This window comes from Cyprinodon tularosa, unplaced genomic scaffold (genome assembly GCF_016077235.1).
Source record: "Cyprinodon tularosa strain WSP-4 unplaced genomic scaffold, ASM1607723v1 ctg104, whole genome shotgun sequence".
NCBI classification, from domain to species: Eukaryota; Metazoa; Chordata; class Actinopteri; order Cyprinodontiformes; family Cyprinodontidae; genus Cyprinodon; species Cyprinodon tularosa.
In genome coordinates this window covers 1,389,658-1,407,043 of record NW_024037827.1, presented here as the reverse complement: position 1 = coordinate 1,407,043, position 17,386 = coordinate 1,389,658, and the positions used below count along the sequence as shown (strand labels likewise).

At 40.9% G+C, this 17,386-nt stretch overlaps 1 protein-coding gene across 7 annotated transcripts; it reads right to left on the bottom strand.

Moving 5' to 3' along the window:
* Positions 1–315: 315 nt before the first annotated feature.
* srrm2 (serine/arginine repetitive matrix 2) lies at positions 316–15,699 on the bottom strand. Of its 7 annotated transcripts, none has more exons than XM_038282724.1 (15): positions 15,495–15,699; positions 13,259–13,510; positions 13,045–13,140; positions 11,554–11,739; positions 11,389–11,472; positions 11,238–11,306; positions 11,118–11,144; positions 10,904–11,020; positions 9,924–10,404; positions 5,106–7,078; positions 4,911–5,072; positions 3,246–3,890; positions 3,090–3,164; positions 2,037–2,144; positions 316–407 (listed from the first exon to the last, which is right to left on the bottom strand). In XM_038282724.1, the coding sequence occupies exons 2-15, from the start codon at positions 13,504–13,506 to the stop codon at positions 359–361; spliced, it is 4,320 nt and encodes a 1,439-aa protein (XP_038138652.1). In that variant the 5' UTR covers positions 13,507–13,510; positions 15,495–15,699; the 3' UTR covers positions 316–358. The 7 variants fall into 7 exon arrangements, with proteins under 7 accessions (XP_038138652.1, XP_038138662.1, XP_038138604.1 ...); XM_038282734.1 differs by having other exon boundaries at positions 4,911–6,537; positions 6,574–7,078; XM_038282676.1 differs by having other exon boundaries at positions 4,911–7,078.
* Positions 15,700–17,386: the final 1,687 nt, after the last annotated feature.

The window sequence follows — 17,386 nt, the reverse complement described above, 5'->3', positions numbered from 1 at the left end:
TTACTTTTATTATTACGATCAATCATTTTCACCGAAGAAATTACCCCAGTTTCAGTTTCTGCTCACATTGCATGGAATCATTTACCTGTTACACAATAACAACCGAAATACGGACAGCTCATATCTACAGGAAGGACAGGACATTCAGCACAGGAACAGAGTGTTATATCAGCTCATCAATACAAAGAGCAGCCTGCAACGTCTCGGCTTAAAACAAAAACCAAAAAAAAGAAAAATGTTACTGCGTCCGGAGTTCTCCAAAAATCTCACATCTACTGCCTGCTGGATCCAAGTCCAGACTTTCGTAGGATTTCAGCAAGAAAGCAGAAGAAGGAGGGACGTGTTCCTGATATTCAGATCATTTTCTTCGCCTGCTGCTTGACGAGGATCTTGGTGACACTCTGCTCCTGATGAAAAAACACACCAATGAAATCTACAATCCAACTTACAGACGAGCATCCAGCTAACGCAGAGACCGAACACCCTGACACTGTAGAATTAGGATGTCTTTATACAGAATAAAAACAACGGGTGAAACTAAATCAGAACCAGGATAAACAGATTAAAATCATTAGGAGCTACTTTAGAGATGCTAAGTTATCTCAGGGTTTAAGTATCAACAGCACCTTAAAGTTGTTTTCCATTCAGAACTGAAGAGGAACATCAGATTGAATAACTACTCAGCTACTTCTAACATTATTTAAGCCTGGTTTACACTCTCCTTTACAACTCACTGCTTTGACGTTCATCACATATTAATTTCATAAGAAAATTGAGCCAGTGGCAATACCTTTTAAAAAACTGCTTTGGTTATTTTTGAAAAAGAAGCAGAGAACTTAGCCGGTGATTTTAATAACCAAAATGCAAAAAAAACACAAAAATTAAATGTTTATCAGCGAGTGAATACATCATAATAAAGACTATCAGGTTAAGATAACACATTTAATATTGAAACTTCCTCCATTTGGATTGATATTTAAGCTGTTTCTTAGCATCACTGGTGTGATTTAAATTGAGTCAGAAATGTAGGAAATAAAAGTATTTTCTGGGATAAACCAGGAAATGTTATTGTGATTCATTCAGGCTGCATGCAAGACAGACAGAACTAAACCTTCAGTAAATAACAGGAACTACTCCTTTATTTATAAAGAACTTATAAAACAATAGCAGCTGCAATAAAGTGCTGTACAGCCACTACATTAATGTTCAAAATAAAATGAAGGCTAAACAAACAAGAAATATTCCATGTTATTCATGTAATCTTTTAATTTCAACATTGACCATGATGGATTTGCATATTTTAGCAATGTTAGCAATGCTTATTGCTAATATGAGATGCTTAAACCATTTTAAATGTCAACTTTATAATTTTGTCTTAAAATAATGAAGCACTCAATTTACAGCTGCTCTCCAATAGAAAGACCTGTTCCTAGTGGGCTACAAGTTGTTAACTTTATTCGTTTATAGCATCAACATTTCACATTAAGATTATCCCTAGGGAAAAAAAAATGATAATAAGAAGCAGTGAAGAAAAATAACCTCTGGTTTTGCAAAGTTTGCAGCATTTGTTTTTATGGATGCATAGATCTATGCAGGACATAATGCTGTGCATTTTAATTTGAAGCAGGGACTAAAAACCTACAAGATCTGAGGCCTTATTGAGTCTGAGCAAAGAGGCATTTTATTTAGATTTAAGCTAGTTAGTGCTATGTTTTTTTTTTGTTTTTTTTTTTTATGTATCGTCTAAATCACCCTGTTGGAGCTGAAATCCAATTTTCCTGTCAAACTGTTATTTGGGATTTCTAAGAGGTTAAACTACAAAAATGGGGGGATAGCTATTTAAAAAAAAGAGTTTAAAGATTAAACGAAAATAAACTTCAACAACATAGGTTCTTCTGTAGTGTAGGAAACATTTTATGTTTAAGTGAGTCATGAGTCAGAGCTGAACGGCTGAAAAATACATCACTCATTGGAGCCTGAAAAGGAAAAAGCTGCATTTTTGGATGCTTGAAAGAAAACGAGGAGCTGATACACACCTTCTAGTAGGTGAGGAGCGAGCAGGTCGGATGTGTCTGGGAGGAGAATAGCTGAGAGAACGTGAATCCCGCAGAGAATCGGCTGGAACGCGGTGAGGCCGCACAGGGCTGCGAGTAAAAACACAACACTTTAGGTTACTGCTGGATTGCAACTCAAATATTCGACTTAAAGGTGAAGTAGGAGATCTTGGAAAAACGGCTCAGTCAGGCTATATTTTTGAACATGCACAACCATTCCACTTCCTTCAGACCACCCCTCGAAATCACGCCTTCAAAACACAAACGCACATACTGTCTGAGGCGCGTCTGAGCAGCTGCTGGCAGGGAGACGGGCAGCACTGATGATGCAGAGAGCTATGATCACTCCTCTGAAACAGTTTACTAACACCTAAATTAACTTAAAATGCAGAAATCTGCCGGCAAAACATGTTCACTTTATTATACTGGTGCCTGAAGTTTGGATTACGGACATGAAAAACGACTTCCAGCCATAGCGGCAAACTGCAAAGAGGCGACCGGGCCAGAGGCTGCTGTTGAATGGGATTCCTTGTGACAACGCATCGCCGATGTACGGGGGTCTGAGCGGCTCCCCCGCCTGCCTTACTGGTCCCCAGCCCCCCTCCTCCGGCTGAGGACAGCTCATGGCTCTCTGCTAAGGTCCGGTACAGTCAGCGGCCCATCAGTCGACCCCCATTTATTTTATTTTCACTTCCAGACCTTCTATTTCACTGCTCGCTAAGCGGCTGTGGGGAAAGATCTTTAAGCCACATGCTAAAAAAAAAAAGCATCAGAAAAGATCTCCAACTGCACCCCTAAATAAAGAAACAAACATGAAAATAGACTTCTTTTTAAATGTTAAATCATCCTACAGAAAATTATCTACATATTTTAACCCAGGTCAGTACAATAAAATGACATTTTGCAAGACAGGAAGCAAAGGAAGGAAATGGTTTATAGGTAGTTCAAACATGGCTGGATTGAAATGGGACGGATGATGGATGACAGACGCTGAACAGGCAGCAATTATGAAAATTATTTTACTTCTAATATTACCTCTTTTTCTTTGTTTCCTTTTCATCACTGGATGAGGAAGAGGAGGAATTGGAGCTTTGGGCTTTCACCGCCTTCCTGTTGGAAAGAAGGAAACCGTTTCATTAGGAAGCCCAGCAGCTTTCTCTCACACACGACCCATTCAGCCACGCTCCTCACCCTTTTCCTCCCTCCCCTTCAGAGTCAGAGCTATCTGAAGATGAGGATGACGATGATGAAGACGAGGAGGATGATGATGATGAAGAGGAGGACGACGAAGAGGAGCTAGAGCTGCTGCTCCTGCTGGCCTTCTCCTTCCCGTTTACAGTGGTTTCTTTCCTGACAGCTTTCTCCGCCTCCTGGTGGGCAGTTGGTGACGACGAGGTTCTGGTCGGACCCTGAGGCGCCCGCCTGCCATCTGATTGGCTGACAGCTGAGGACCTTGAGGGGATTTCATCAGATCGTTGTGAATCTGATGGCGAGCTTCTCCTGCCTGACGCTGCAGCATGGGAGGAGTCCCTGGATGGGGCCTGTGATGAGGAAGGACGGCTCTTTGGCTTTCCTTCGTCCTGAACCGGACTCTGGTCCCTCTCTGCAGCAGCTTTTGCATCTTTCACCGCTCTAGGTGGTGAGGGAGAGGCGGAAGATGAGGAGGAGGAGGAGCTAGAGGAAGATGAAGATGAGGATGATCTTTGGGGTGGGGAGACTGCCTTTGCAGGCTGTTGCTCGTCCCTCTGCCGGCCTCTGTCACGCTCCCTTTGCCTCTCTGTAGAGAGGGAGCGACTGCTCCTCCTTCGTCTCAGTGGAGACGGAGATTGACGAAGCCTGGAGACGAAAACGAAGTTAACAATTTCAGCTTCATCCTTTCAATGTATTAATTACCACAGATTATACGCAGGAATGATTAACTTCCCATTTGTGGTTTAGCTTTTGAAATGGGCAAGTGGAGTCATACTTATGATTCAAATCAAGTACTATTATACAAATGAAAAGAGACTTTGTTACAAAAGCTATTTCATTGCCATAAGTATGCAGAGAACACTATCTTACTTAAGTGCCGTCTCAATGAATCCGAATGACAAGAATTTGACATAAATGCAATTCTAAGAGAAAGTCCCAATTCCAGGACTAGCATTACATTTTTCCTCCAGACCCTGTTCTTCAACCGCAATCTAAAATTGCATTATCCTTCCTTAAAATGTCATATTTGTTTTATTTCGTCGGTTCTGGTTTCCTTCAGTTCCTATCGGGGAAATGGCCTTAGTTGTGCTGAACAGCCTATGCTAGCTGACTTGAGCGGACTGTGTGCATAATGGACGTATTGCACGTTTCTGGGCATTTCCTGCGACAAATGCCTTCATTTCCCAAACTGCTCTGACATCATCAGATGAGTTTGCCTCCTAGCTTTACAAAAATATAAGAAAATGAGTCAGCCTTTAAGTTGATTCTTCACACAGCAGTAAGTGAAGTGGAAGGAGCAGCCGAGCCACTGTGGGTGCTTAGGAGTGGCTGCTGCCAGCTTTTGGTTATGGTTAGCTTGGTGCTACATTCAGAAAAATGCATTAAGGACATCTGATTGCAGACTGTGGAGTATGTGGCCTGGCTGTTCAGTTGGAACATAGAAGGTCTATATGGTAAGAGCATAAAAACGGTTACAGAATGGTTTTACAATTTGCTCACAATGACAGAGCCTTTGTACGGTCATCACCAAAACTTATATTGCTTAGTTTTGTTGCTACAATATAGATATTAATATAAAATCCAAGTTTAATAATATGAGAGTTGATTTTCATTCATAACAACATATAAAGTATAGACAACATGTTGATGACATTCCTCTATTACCTGCTGGGGGGACTTGGCCTTCTGAGGATTCTTGAAGTGGATCCGCTGCGCTTCCTTGGACTCCTGGACCTTGATCTTGTGCGCCTTCTTGGACTTTTAGGTCTGGATATGGGCCTGGACCCACTGCGCCTTCTCAGATTTCTCGACCTAGATCCGCTGCGCCTCCTGGGACTTCTGGGACGAGAACCGCTGCGCCTCCTGGGACGAGAACCGCTGCGCCTTCTTGGACTTCTAGGACGAGAACCGCTGCGCCTCCTGGGACGAGAACCGCTGCGTCTCCTCAGATTTCTGGGGCGAGAACCGCTTCGCCTCCTGGGACTTCTGGGCCTAGACCGGCTGCGTCTTCTCGGACTTCTGGGCCTAGACCCACTACGCCTTCTAGGACTTCTGGGTCTAGACCGGCTACGCCTCCTGGGACTTCTGGGTCTAGACCCGCTACGCCTCCTTAGACTTGTAGGCCTAGATCCACTGCGTCTCCTCGGGCTCCTGCTGCGCCTCCTGGCACTTCTGGACCTGCTCCTTCTCCCTCCCCTCTCCCATTCTCTCGGGGCTAAAGGAGGGGACGGTCTTCTGGACCGTGGTGGGGGTTCTTGATACTGCCTTGGTGGTGTTCTGGTGGCTGGTGGGACAGTGGAGGTCCTCTGTGGAGGAAACGGTGAACTTTCAGTGGGGCTAGATCTTGTGGTCTTCTTGGTGGCATCCTCGTCTTTTGCCCTTTCCCTGTCACTAGTTTTGGTCTCAGGAGAGTACCTTCTGCCTCTGTTGTTTTCTGGTCTGCTGGGTGGGGAGGGGGATGGGCTGCGGCTCTCTACCTGAGTGGGACTGTAACGCTCTTTTCCCTTTCCCTGTGGAGAACCATCTTCTGTGGGTTCTTTGAGAGGAGGTCTTTCACGTTCAGGTTTGTCCCATTCTGGTTCCCGGTCTCTGAGGGGACGTCTGGCTCCATCAACTTCCGAAGCTGAGAGAGAGCCTTCCTTCTTCCCGTTGGCCAGAAACCGTTCAACAGCAGCTCCTATGGCAGATGCAGTGCTTTTCCTGGGAACATCTCTTTCCCGCTCCTGTGACGCAACTTTATTGGAGTTGCCTTCATCTTCAGAAGAAGATGATGAAGAAGAGGATGATGAAGACGAAGAGGAGGATGATGATGAGCTGTCACTGTCACTGCTACTGCTGCTGCTGCCACTGCTGCTGCTTTCGCGTCGTTTCTCGGGTTGTTTTATTTTGTCCTCTCGCCTTTTCTCTTTCACTGGGCTTTTCAACTTCTCCTGTGGATCGCTCCGTGATCTTTCCGAAGGCTTTGACCCGTCTCTCCTATCCTCTACTGATGACTGGACCTGAGCTTCCTTTCTCCTTTTTTCTCCACTTTCTTCCCTCTGTTTATTTAAGTACCTATCTGTTGATCTTTCCTTGTTTGTTTGTCTTCGCTCATGCTCCCTCTCAAGCTGGCTTCCATTGGTAAAGGACTGACAGCGCTTGGGCGATGGGGAGTCACGAGCCAGATGGCCGCCCCTTATGTCGCCTCGCTCCTGGGGAGGAGAGGGTCGTCTATCCAGATTTTCAGCCTCTTTAATGTCTCTTTCACTTCGTGTGCGCAACGTTGACTGAATGTCTTTTTCAGTTGCACGTTCTTTATCTCTACTCCTTCCTTTCCTTGTCCTCTCCTTTTCAGGAGAAGGGGAAGGAGATGAAAAGTCGTGTCTTGCTGTTCTTTGCAGTTTGTTTCTGTCTTTTTCACGCTCAGGGATTCTGCTTCTTTCCCCCCTTGTGTCTTTTTGAGGTGGAGGAGAAGGAGATGATGAAGAGGGGTCCCGCCTAATCCTCTGAAAGGGGCTCTCCTTTCCTTTGTTCCTAATCTCTATACTCCTTGACCGCCTCCCTTTCTCAGAGTCACTGCTTCTATTTGGTTCACGTTTATCCATCTCTACACTCCTGGATCGCCTCCTCTTGTCCAACTCTGCATTTTTGGACTGCTTTCTTGTATCCATCTCCATGTTCCTAGTCTGGCCCTTGTCCCGTTCCCTTTGTTTGCTTCTAGATCTTCTTTCTCTCCCTCCATCAATGTTTTTCTCTTTTTCTGGAGAAGGAGAGGGGGATGAGGAGTCATGTCTCCGTTTGGTCTTTTCCGTCTCCCTACGTTGCTCCTTTTCCCTTTCAGAATTAGGCCTCCTCTGTGTAAAAAAAAGAAGAAAAAAAAAAGAACTTTCAAATGTTTTGAAATCATCCTTCCAAACATTTTTACCCTACATGTTGCAAAACTAGGAAATTAGCTATGTTTTCACTTTGGTAATTCCCAGGAGAGTTTGAGTCATAAGCAGCCAAATAAATCCTCACTAAATGTTACATGAGAAAAGCAGATCCTCTGGGTAGAACAAGACCCTAATGAAGAGGTAAGAGCTTAGATTTTCCTTGTACCCGAGTGATACTTTTTGGGGGTAAAGTACATAGCAGGGAATGACGTTAAGGATTTTTACCACTTGCCCTACTTTCACATTTCATTTGCCCAGAAACAATTTTTACTTGCCCAGTATAATGTTTGATAAATATAGTTCCTAATATTCATTTTTGTATATATATCAATGAAACATGTTTGTTTTTTAAATGTTTTTTATAATTCAGTAAGTTTAAAAGTTCCTGGTGTGTATCTGCATGCGTCAGATAATGAACTCCAGCCTACATTACCGTGTTAACATGCTTTTCAATCCTTCCTGCACATTCATTTCAAACTAAACTTTAAACTGTTCTGTGCTTGGAAAAATATAAATTGTAATTTTAAAAATCTAAAAAAAAGCAGGTTAAAAACTTACACTACTACTACTCACCAATTTAACATGTTTAGCTCTATAACATTTAAATGCACCACTCAAATGTCTAAGAGAAAAATTGTAATGACATTTTTTAATGTATGACCACTGTACAGAAGACTGCCATATGATAATAATAATAATTGTATGCACACCATGTAAATATTTCTATTATTATTATTATATTATTATCCTAATCCCTGACTGATCATTTTTAATCTGGCGTGTATTATAGTATAGATTAAATTCATCATCCAGCTGCTGCTCTGCAGAATTCTAGTGGAAAATCATGCGGCTTTTTCAAATCACGCGAGAATGTGTACAAAACATCAAAGATGGCGCCGGCAACGCTTGTGGGTCGTTTTCAGTGAATGTCGGTGATTTTAAAGTAATTTTGAGTGATAATTTTTTTTTTTTTTGCGATCATTGCACTTGCGGGCAAATGCATTCATTGCATTTGCACTTGCGGGCAAATGCAATGAAATTTGTACTCTCCTGAAAAGTAAAACTACTTGCTACGGGCAATGGTTAACATTGAGCCCTGCATAGGATTTCTATTTGGACGAATATCCCAAACATCATATTTTAATTATTCCAGTTTAAACTTCACTAAAGTATCCACCTTTTCATTTTATTGTTATAGATTTTTAATCAAAGACTTCTGTTTTGATCAGTTCTAGGTACCACATCATCTGCACTATTGGACGCACTGGATTATAAGGCATACTGCCAATGATTGGTGCTGGTCATTTTCTTGCTTCCTCCATTTCCGTACCATCGATTTAATACTGTTGAATTCTCTCTCAGCAGCTCTATTGCTATGTTCTGTTGTGTGACCGATAGCCTTCCATTGAGAAGTTTACTTTGCTCTGATTCTAGTTTAGCGTTATATTCGACAGCGGACACCACCCATCCTCCTATCGGGCAAATTTTCATCAAACCAGATGTAGTATTTGGAACGAATACTTTAATTGGATGAAAAGAAGCTGAGCGTGACTGGCTGATGGTATGGTTCACTTACATACATTTATGTAGTCGCAAGCACAGAGACGGAGTCGAACAAGCAGAAAAACAGCCGAGCGTGCAGCTATGAAGCGGAAAGAGCAGGTCGAGCGCTCGCAGAGATGGAACGGAGGGCGAGGACAGTGAGTTGAGCAGATTGGTTCCTGCGTGCTCAAACAGGGCACAAGGCACTTATATTGCTTCATAAAATACCTACGATTTCTTTTTGAAAAATTATTAAAAGATGCCATTTTTGCCTTTGTGGATGGGAATGATTTTTGCACTTCCCTCTTGACTGGATTTGGTAAGAATTTGATTTATCAGTTAACTCAGCTAGTTGTGAACCAAATCAAGAATGTGAAAAGTCACAGCTGCTACTGCTGTTGTGATTGGCTAACAGTTCGACATGCGAGACGTACCACAAATATTTCAGTACAATTCGTCGCCCCTCCCTTTAGTAGAATTCAAAATGAACTACATGTATCAATCTGATTTGTGCCAGGTTACATCTCTGCTGCCTCCATCATAGAATAGTGGTCAATACATAAAACTTTTATATATAATGTGGATACCTAATAATGAAGAATTTATGCATTTGATGCTGCGATTGGTAGATGCTGATTTTTGTGATCGGCTGCAGCCTCCTTATTTTCAGAGACTTGTCCAGGTAATTAAAATAGAGGTTTAGCAAGGATGTTACAACAGGCTGCACACCACATCTGTCTGGCTGGGGTTCATACAGAATACAAGGTACAAGCCACTTCATGCAATCACCCGCACGAGTTAAACCAGTTCTACCACTGGTTTGAGTCATCTATTCACCATCTTCTGTGTCTCCTCCAGCGAGCTCCAGTCCAACCACAACCCCCATCCTCAGTTAGCCCACTCTACCCCCTCCCTTCGCCATTTAAAAGAGAAGTTAAGCTCTTAAAGAGGCAGAAACCTTGCAGAGCAGCTGGACCTTTCCATATTTCCCCATCCACCCTCAAACACTGCGCTGATCTTCTGCCTCGTGTGTTCAGACATTTTAACACCCCATATGAGACACAGCATGTGGCAGCATGCCTCAAATCCTCCACAATCTAAAATTTTGGTTTACTGAAGCAGACGACAGCTCAGTGGAGATGGTGGAGACAAAGTGATTCAATTGAAGGATTCAAGGCAGTACAATAGAAACAGGCTATCTGAAAGTGAATGATTACTATTGTACCAGTGAATGCAGGCTCACCCCTTCTTCTACTCGACGTGGGGGGCTGCGCTCCTCAGACCCCCGCCGCCTCCTCTGGGGGCTGCGCTCCTCAGACCCTCGCCGCCTCCTCTGGGGGCTGCGCCCCTCAGACCCACGCCGCCTCCTCTGGGGGCTGCGTTCTTCAGAACCCTGGCGCCTCCTCTGGGGGCCAGGCTCCTCAGAACCCCGCCGCCTCCTCTGGGGGCTGGGCTCCACAGACCCTCGCCGCTTCCTCTGGGGGCTGGGCTCCTCGGAACCCCGCCGCCTCCTCTGGGGGCTGGGCTCCACAGACCCTCGCCGCCTCCTCTGGGGGCTGGGCTCCTTGCAAACCTGCTGCCTCCTCTGGGGGCTGCGGTCCTCAGACTCTTGTCGCCTCCTGACTGGTGACCTCTCCTTCCTACGTTCAGCATTTTTTGCAGCTTGGTCTTTTAGATGACCTCTTGATGGTGGAGACTGACTGCTGCTAAGAGTTAAAAAAAATATAAATATATTTTATATACACATATTCAACAATATTTATCTACTATTTGGGTAGTTTATCGTCTTGTCTGTAGAAAAGTCAGACATTCTTATATTTCAGGATGCTCTTTATCAACAGAGGTGCCTCTTGATTAATTACAACACTTAGAAAACATCGATCGATTTAAGCCTTTTTTTGCTAACTGTAATGATTATTCTCAGATAATTTTTTACTGCTCTTATTTAATGTAAATTTTCTTTTTATGACTATAAAAAGGAATAATGTAATATGTAATTAATCTATAAGACTTTCCCTTTTCAAACTTCCTGAGTAAATAAAATGCTTTTTAATGAAAACTTTTAGATGGAGAAAAAAATTATGCTAAATGTGTGTCAACTAAAACAAACTTTTCATTATCAAGAGCCTTCGATGTAATAACAAAAGTGATATTGTTTTAAAGTGTCTCGCGCCAAGATGTGGTCCTGAAGATATTTGAGATTACCTCCGATCTGAGCTAGAGGAGACGCTTCTGCCTCGCCCAGTTTTGGCTTTCGCAGAACTAGAACTTCCACTGTTTTTTCTTTTCTTCTTTGAGACTTTCTGCTTCTCATCCGAGGAACTAAAATTCAAAGGATGGAACATTAAGCACAAATTCAAAGATAAACCCGATGAACATAATTGATATAATAGATGTTTATTAGCTCAAAAACACAAACCTGTCATCTTCGTCTTCAGATACCTCCCTGGAACAAAGAGAGTCAGATTAAGTATCGCCAGATAATTACGTACAGCAGGAGAAATATAAAATCTATACAGGAAATGTGGTAAAGGATTACCGTTTCTTTTTCTTCTTTTTGGATTTCTTCTTCTCTTTGCGAGGAGATGGGGACGAACTGTCTGAGCTGCTTTAAAATCAATCCAAACGATGTCAGATGGCCCCTTCATAAGTATCCATTCCCTTTTATTAAATCAGTGTTATTAACTCACCTGTCTCTGTTCTTGTTTTTCTTTTTCTTCTTCCGACTGCGCTTCTTTGGAGGAGAATCGGAGTCATCAGAAACTTCCACCAAGCTGCCGAACACAGAGACATTATAACCCGGTGGTAAAAATGGGGGACCCGTTTAGCAGTTAAGATCCATAGGTCTTGCTCACGTATATTTCTGCTGCTGCTGCCGTTCCCTCTCCAGACGTTCCTGCTCTCTCTTTTCCTTCTCCTTCTCCTTGCGGTCGGCGTGGAAAGACGAGCCATCCACGTAATCGCTGGAAATACCAAAGGCAGCACGAAGACGGTCGTTCTTCTGCTGGTTGGCTGCAGCTAGGGCGTGCGTCTCTGTCACACTGAAATGGGACAAAATAGATTGATGAGCAAATAAGGTTCGGCGTCCCTCTGCCTGAGACAAAAAAAATTGCAATCTAATTTAATTTTGATCTACACATCACTGTTTAAACACTGGAACTTTTATTAAAAACAAACGAGACCAAGACAAAAAGTTTTGAATTTTCTAAATTAATACTTCCAACATAATAAAAAGTCTGTTAGGGAGTAAACAATAAATGAAACTCTAAAATAATCTGGATTTATCAATGTACACACTTTAATCTTATATGTCAGTAAACCATTCAGTCCCTGTGGCTCTTTAGCGCCCTAATTGCGGCTCCCTGGAGGTCTTTAAAAAATTAATTTTTTGATTTATTTTAATATGGTGTGCAGGAGGTCAAACAGACATTCGTTGTGTTTTCCAATGCTGTAAACATTTGGATTATAAATACATTTAAACAATATATGTAAACATTTATTTCAACAAAAATGTGTGTCATTGCCATAGAGATCAGTGGTGAAAGCCTGCAACATGACCCAGCATGGCACGGTACCAGGTAAAGAAAACAACAGGCGTGTCCTGGGCCATGGATCTCAAAGCGAAAAAAAAAGGAAGGTAACCGATGAGAACAGAGGATTCCTAGAAGAATGGACCAAATTATTTGCTTTCATTATCAATGCGGAAGGATTGTCTGCATTTTTCCTTTGGCACAAAATTTTGTAAAAATAATAAAAATTGTAATTTGTAAAGGCATTTCCAGGGAAGTTAAAAATATGCCGCTGATCACAAAGTTGTGTGTGAGAGAGAGAAAGAATACGATTGCAGAACTTCTGTTTCAAGCATGAAAAAACCGTCCACAGATCAAACAGGTAGCGCTCTGATGCAGGTATGTGAAATGTTTTGGTCCAAAATGGCTCTTTAAACAGTTTGGGTTGTAGACCCCTGCTCTAAGAGATTTAAATACGTTCTTAATAGAGTCATCAGAATTCTGGATCACATTAAAGGAGGAAAACCTACTGAAACTGTTTATCTTTCTTGCATATTTCTATACATAATGACAATATTATACATGAAAACACATCCCTGCAGAAACTGACCCAGTTCATTCACAGAAACTGACTGCAAGTGAACAAAACAGTCCTGTTGCACGCAACCTCTGGTCGCTGATGCTGTTTAAAAAGTTTAAAAAGTTAAAAAGTACTTTGTACGACATGGCTTTAACATGAATCCAAGCCAACATTATTATTTTTAGTATTATTATTTTCCTTTTTTACAGGGAGACTACATAAATAAAGGTTGTGTACATAAATAGTGTCATACTTACGTCGGTTTCTGAGCAGCGGCAGGAGACGGTTCCTCCTTCTCCTTCAGCATCATGCGGAAACTGTTCACCTTCTCCTCAATCTCCTCAGCAGAATATCTGAACAGCAGAAGATACACAAATCTGAATTTACTCCCCATTGAACATGAAATCAATGAAAGGTGTTAAAACAGGATATGTTCATTGTGGGTGAAAGCTTTTCTGTTTTATCTTTTACCCTTGCTCCTCCATCATGTCCTGCAGTTCGGCACATTTGACCTCCAGCTGTCTCTTGCGCTGGTGCTCCAGGATGTCGGCGTTGGGCTGCCGATTGAGCTGACTCTCCAGTCGCTCACGGTCCTTCTCATCCCGCTCGCCTCCACGCTCATCTCGTGGCCTCTTGACCCGCAGGCTCGACAGGTTGCGCTGCACGTAGCCATTGGTGCCGCTGCCCCGGGGAGTTGTCAGGCCAATACCATTGTACATGGCTCTGGATTTAAATGGAGAAAGAAAAATGTAACAAAAAAGAAAAAATGTTAACCAGTTATGTATTGTTTTTACATCAAATCTGCTATTATCAGATGTGGTTCCATGATTTCAATTAAGAACATACATAAACAACAAGAAGACATTTGGTTTTATTTAAGTTCTATCATAGTTCATCAAAACTAACTGGTCTCAACCCATTAGAAATGTATTCTATGTCAAGCTCTTATTTATTATATTCCAGTCAAGTAAGAACGTCAATGCAAATCTATTTTAGTCTATGAACAGGAATGTCACTGTAATTAAGTCAAAAGCAAACTTTTTTTTCCTTCAAATTCTGAGGCGCAAGACCCTCAAACGTTTCTTTTGCTATTGCAGGTTTCAGTTTGCGGAGTTTCTTATAAGAAATTTAAAACAACATTTGTTCCTTCTTTGTTTTTAAAAATTACAGTTAACAACAAAGTTACAGCTTACCATTAAAACCAGAAGTAAAATTTGACGACTTTAAAACAAGGAAAAAAATCAACCCGATGGCATATTGCTAATGATTTCAGGTATCTGTATAATGAAAATTAATTGGTCTAATACACAAGATCAATACTTAACATGGTCAAGGCCTGATTTCCATAAAAAAAAAAAAAAATCTTTCTAGTAAGAAATGCATCCCTTCTAATCTCTACTTTAAAAAATAAACCATTTTTCATTTGAATGTTGAAAAGTCTTTGTCACAGTTTTAAAAGCTGTGATCCATGTGATCTTTTTTTAGACCGAACAAAAGGGGCAATGAAAATATTAATCAAATGTCATCTGTTGAATGTTTAACTGAAACGCCTACAAAATTTTATTTCAGTAAATAAAGTTTATAATAAAGTTTTGGTCACATTAATTCACCATCAGCATACAGTTAACACCAAAATTACCATTTCCCTTTTTCTCCATGGAATTAATCTTTAAATTTAAACTAACATGTTTAGTAAATTAAAAGATTATGAGACTTGTTGCCAAAGGTTAACACTAATGGAGACTTAAAAAAACTTATGGTCATTGCAATTAGGAGATGCTAGTTTTATTATTTAGTTTTTTGATTAATCCAAATATCTTTAAAAAATACGACAAATATACCTATGTAATAATACCTCCAGGACTAACAATGCATGGTTTTAGATTATCGTATAACCCATTGTGTAACTTTCAGATTTAATAGCTTTTATTTCCCATTTGAAAATGTTGCTGCTCAAGTTTTTGCCAAACCCAGGAAGTTTTATTCCTTTACAACCCGTCTTCACGCCATTTGTTTGTATTTGGACTCAACATACTTTGATTTATTCAAATAAATTTCTACTTATTCAAAATACACACAATACAAAAGTCACATAAATTCTCACAAGGGCTATTTTTTAAACGGCAAACATCAAGAAGAAATCAAGCATTTTGACAAATAATGTCCTCAACACAAAGCTATGCGATACACCGTACACAGTATCCATAGAAAACCTTCCCCACCCTTCCATCATAAACTTTAGTTCAAAGACTTTTGCTGATTAAGGTTCAGAACTAATAAAAGAGTGAAACGACATCTCCACCAACCCAGGTGCCAATAACTCCGGGAGACATTTTGTTTGACGGTTTCCTTTGTGTGGTGTGGTCCTTAACATTTCAAGCATCTAATGACATTTCATTCCATCTTATTGTTCCCAACGGACAATCTAACCACTAATTCAAATTTATGTCAGAAAAACAGAGCTATTTGTAGCTCTTTAACACGTGCGACAAATCAGGCCTGTCGGAGTTGGTTTTAGTGAATAACGTTGATAAAAGTTATCTCACTCAAAACGAAATTGACCTTAAACTCATATTTATCATCCTTGTCGAACAATTATCTAAACAGCCAACAGACGTTTACGTTTAACCTGGATTTTGGTAAATTAAGAAACAGGCCCTAGAAACTATTATTACCACCTAAGCTAGCTAACGTAATCATTACGTACCAGCGCTCTTTCTCCAGGAGAACGAATAAAACGGGTTGGTTTACTGTCAGATATTTGATTACTTCTCGTACAAACGAACCCCAAAAAATGACTCAACAACAACCGTTTCTTCAAAAGTGTTGAAAAATTAAAGAAACCGCTGCTAGCTTCAGCTAACAGCTCCGCTTTGCATCTACACGATGAAACCTGCTTACGTCAGACGTAAGATTGCGCGTTCAAACTGCGGCGTTCAGGTGCGGAGGGAATTTTTTCTTCTTCTTCTTCTTATGGGATTTTATGGCGGTTGGCAGACTTGTGAATTGTGCATTACCGCCACCAACTGATATGGAGTAAAGCAAGATAACAGGAAACGATTCACCCCCCCCCCAAAAAAAAAAAAAAAAAAAAAAAAAAAAAAAAAAAAAAAAAAAAAAAAAAAAAAAAACCTGTGTAACTTAAACCAACATAATACTAAATCACATTTGCCCATATAATTTTAATTTACTCTAGGTCATCTTAACTCTGCCAGTTTCTGATGGTCCCATCGGTCCTCCCATCATACTTCCAACCATCTCCCAGTTCAAATCTTTAATGTCCAGATATTTTTCTGCAGCTTTCACTATTATTTTGATTTTTTCCGTTTTTTTTGTTGTCTGTGCAGTACAATTAATTACTTCTACCATGAAAAGAACAAAATTTGTCTTTTTAACAATAAGTGAGTCTTCATTAATTTTTGGAGATTTCTCTAGAGGTTTGGAATTTGCTGTGTGTTGAACTGTAGGTTTGGGTTTTTCTGACTGAGATGGGATCCTTTTTGCAGCTTCAGCGTAGGTTATTCCGAGCTCAAATTTCATTTTTTTAATTTCCTCAGACCTTTTGCTTGCTTCACAGCCGCGATAGGCAGCAGTATGTTCTCCACCACAATTACAGCATTTTATTTTAGCTTCTTTTCCACATTTTCCGTACTCATGTTCTCCTGCACACCTTCCACACCTCTGTTTCCCTTTACAAACTGCTGCAACGTGACCGAATTTTTGGCATTTGAAACATCTCAATGGTGGAGGATTGTAGATTTTGACATTATAGCTTATGTAACCGATGAATACTTTGCTTGGTAATTGCTCTTCTTCGAATTTAATTAGCACAGATAAACTGTCAGATCTTTCTCCGTTTCTTGTTGTTTTTAACCGTTTTACTTCTTTTACTTTTGCACCGCTTATGTTTTCCAGAATCTCTTTTTCAGAAATTTTTAGAGGAACTCCTCCAATGACTCCCCTGCTGATCTTTTTGTTCTCCATTAGGCTGCACTGAACTCTTATCCCGTCAATTTTGTTGATACGTATTGCTTTGCCTTGCTGGGCGCTGTCTCTGCAGTTAATTAGCAGGTCTCCACTGTACAGAATTCTGGCACCTTTGACTTCTCCGACAAGTTTATTGATGGTTTTTGTTAAGTGAACCGGATTCCAATTTGTAAAAGAGTCTGCCTGATTAACGACTTTGAATATGACTTTGAATTCATTTTGTTGTGCTGTGGAATGTATGGAATGATCATCACTGGATTGTTCTGAACTAGATTCCCCTTGAACTGATCTCTGTTTTTTCCGCTTTTTCTCATTTTTTGATGTTGCTATTTTCCAACCTTCATTGTCACTATTTCCCTCTTCCATCCCACAAGAATCGCTTCCTGTTTCCTCACTACTCACGGCCCAAGACATTTCTCCATAAGCAGCTTCAAAACACGCGCCATGCACCAAACGACCATCCACCGAGCCTCAAACACTTCTTGTGTCAACCCAGCAGGGAATTTTTTAAATACATTTTTTTATTTTATTTTGTAGTTTAAAAAGAAGAAAAAAAATGATTCAGCAAACAAATTTTGACACATTCAAACTTGATAGAACATACTGAAAATA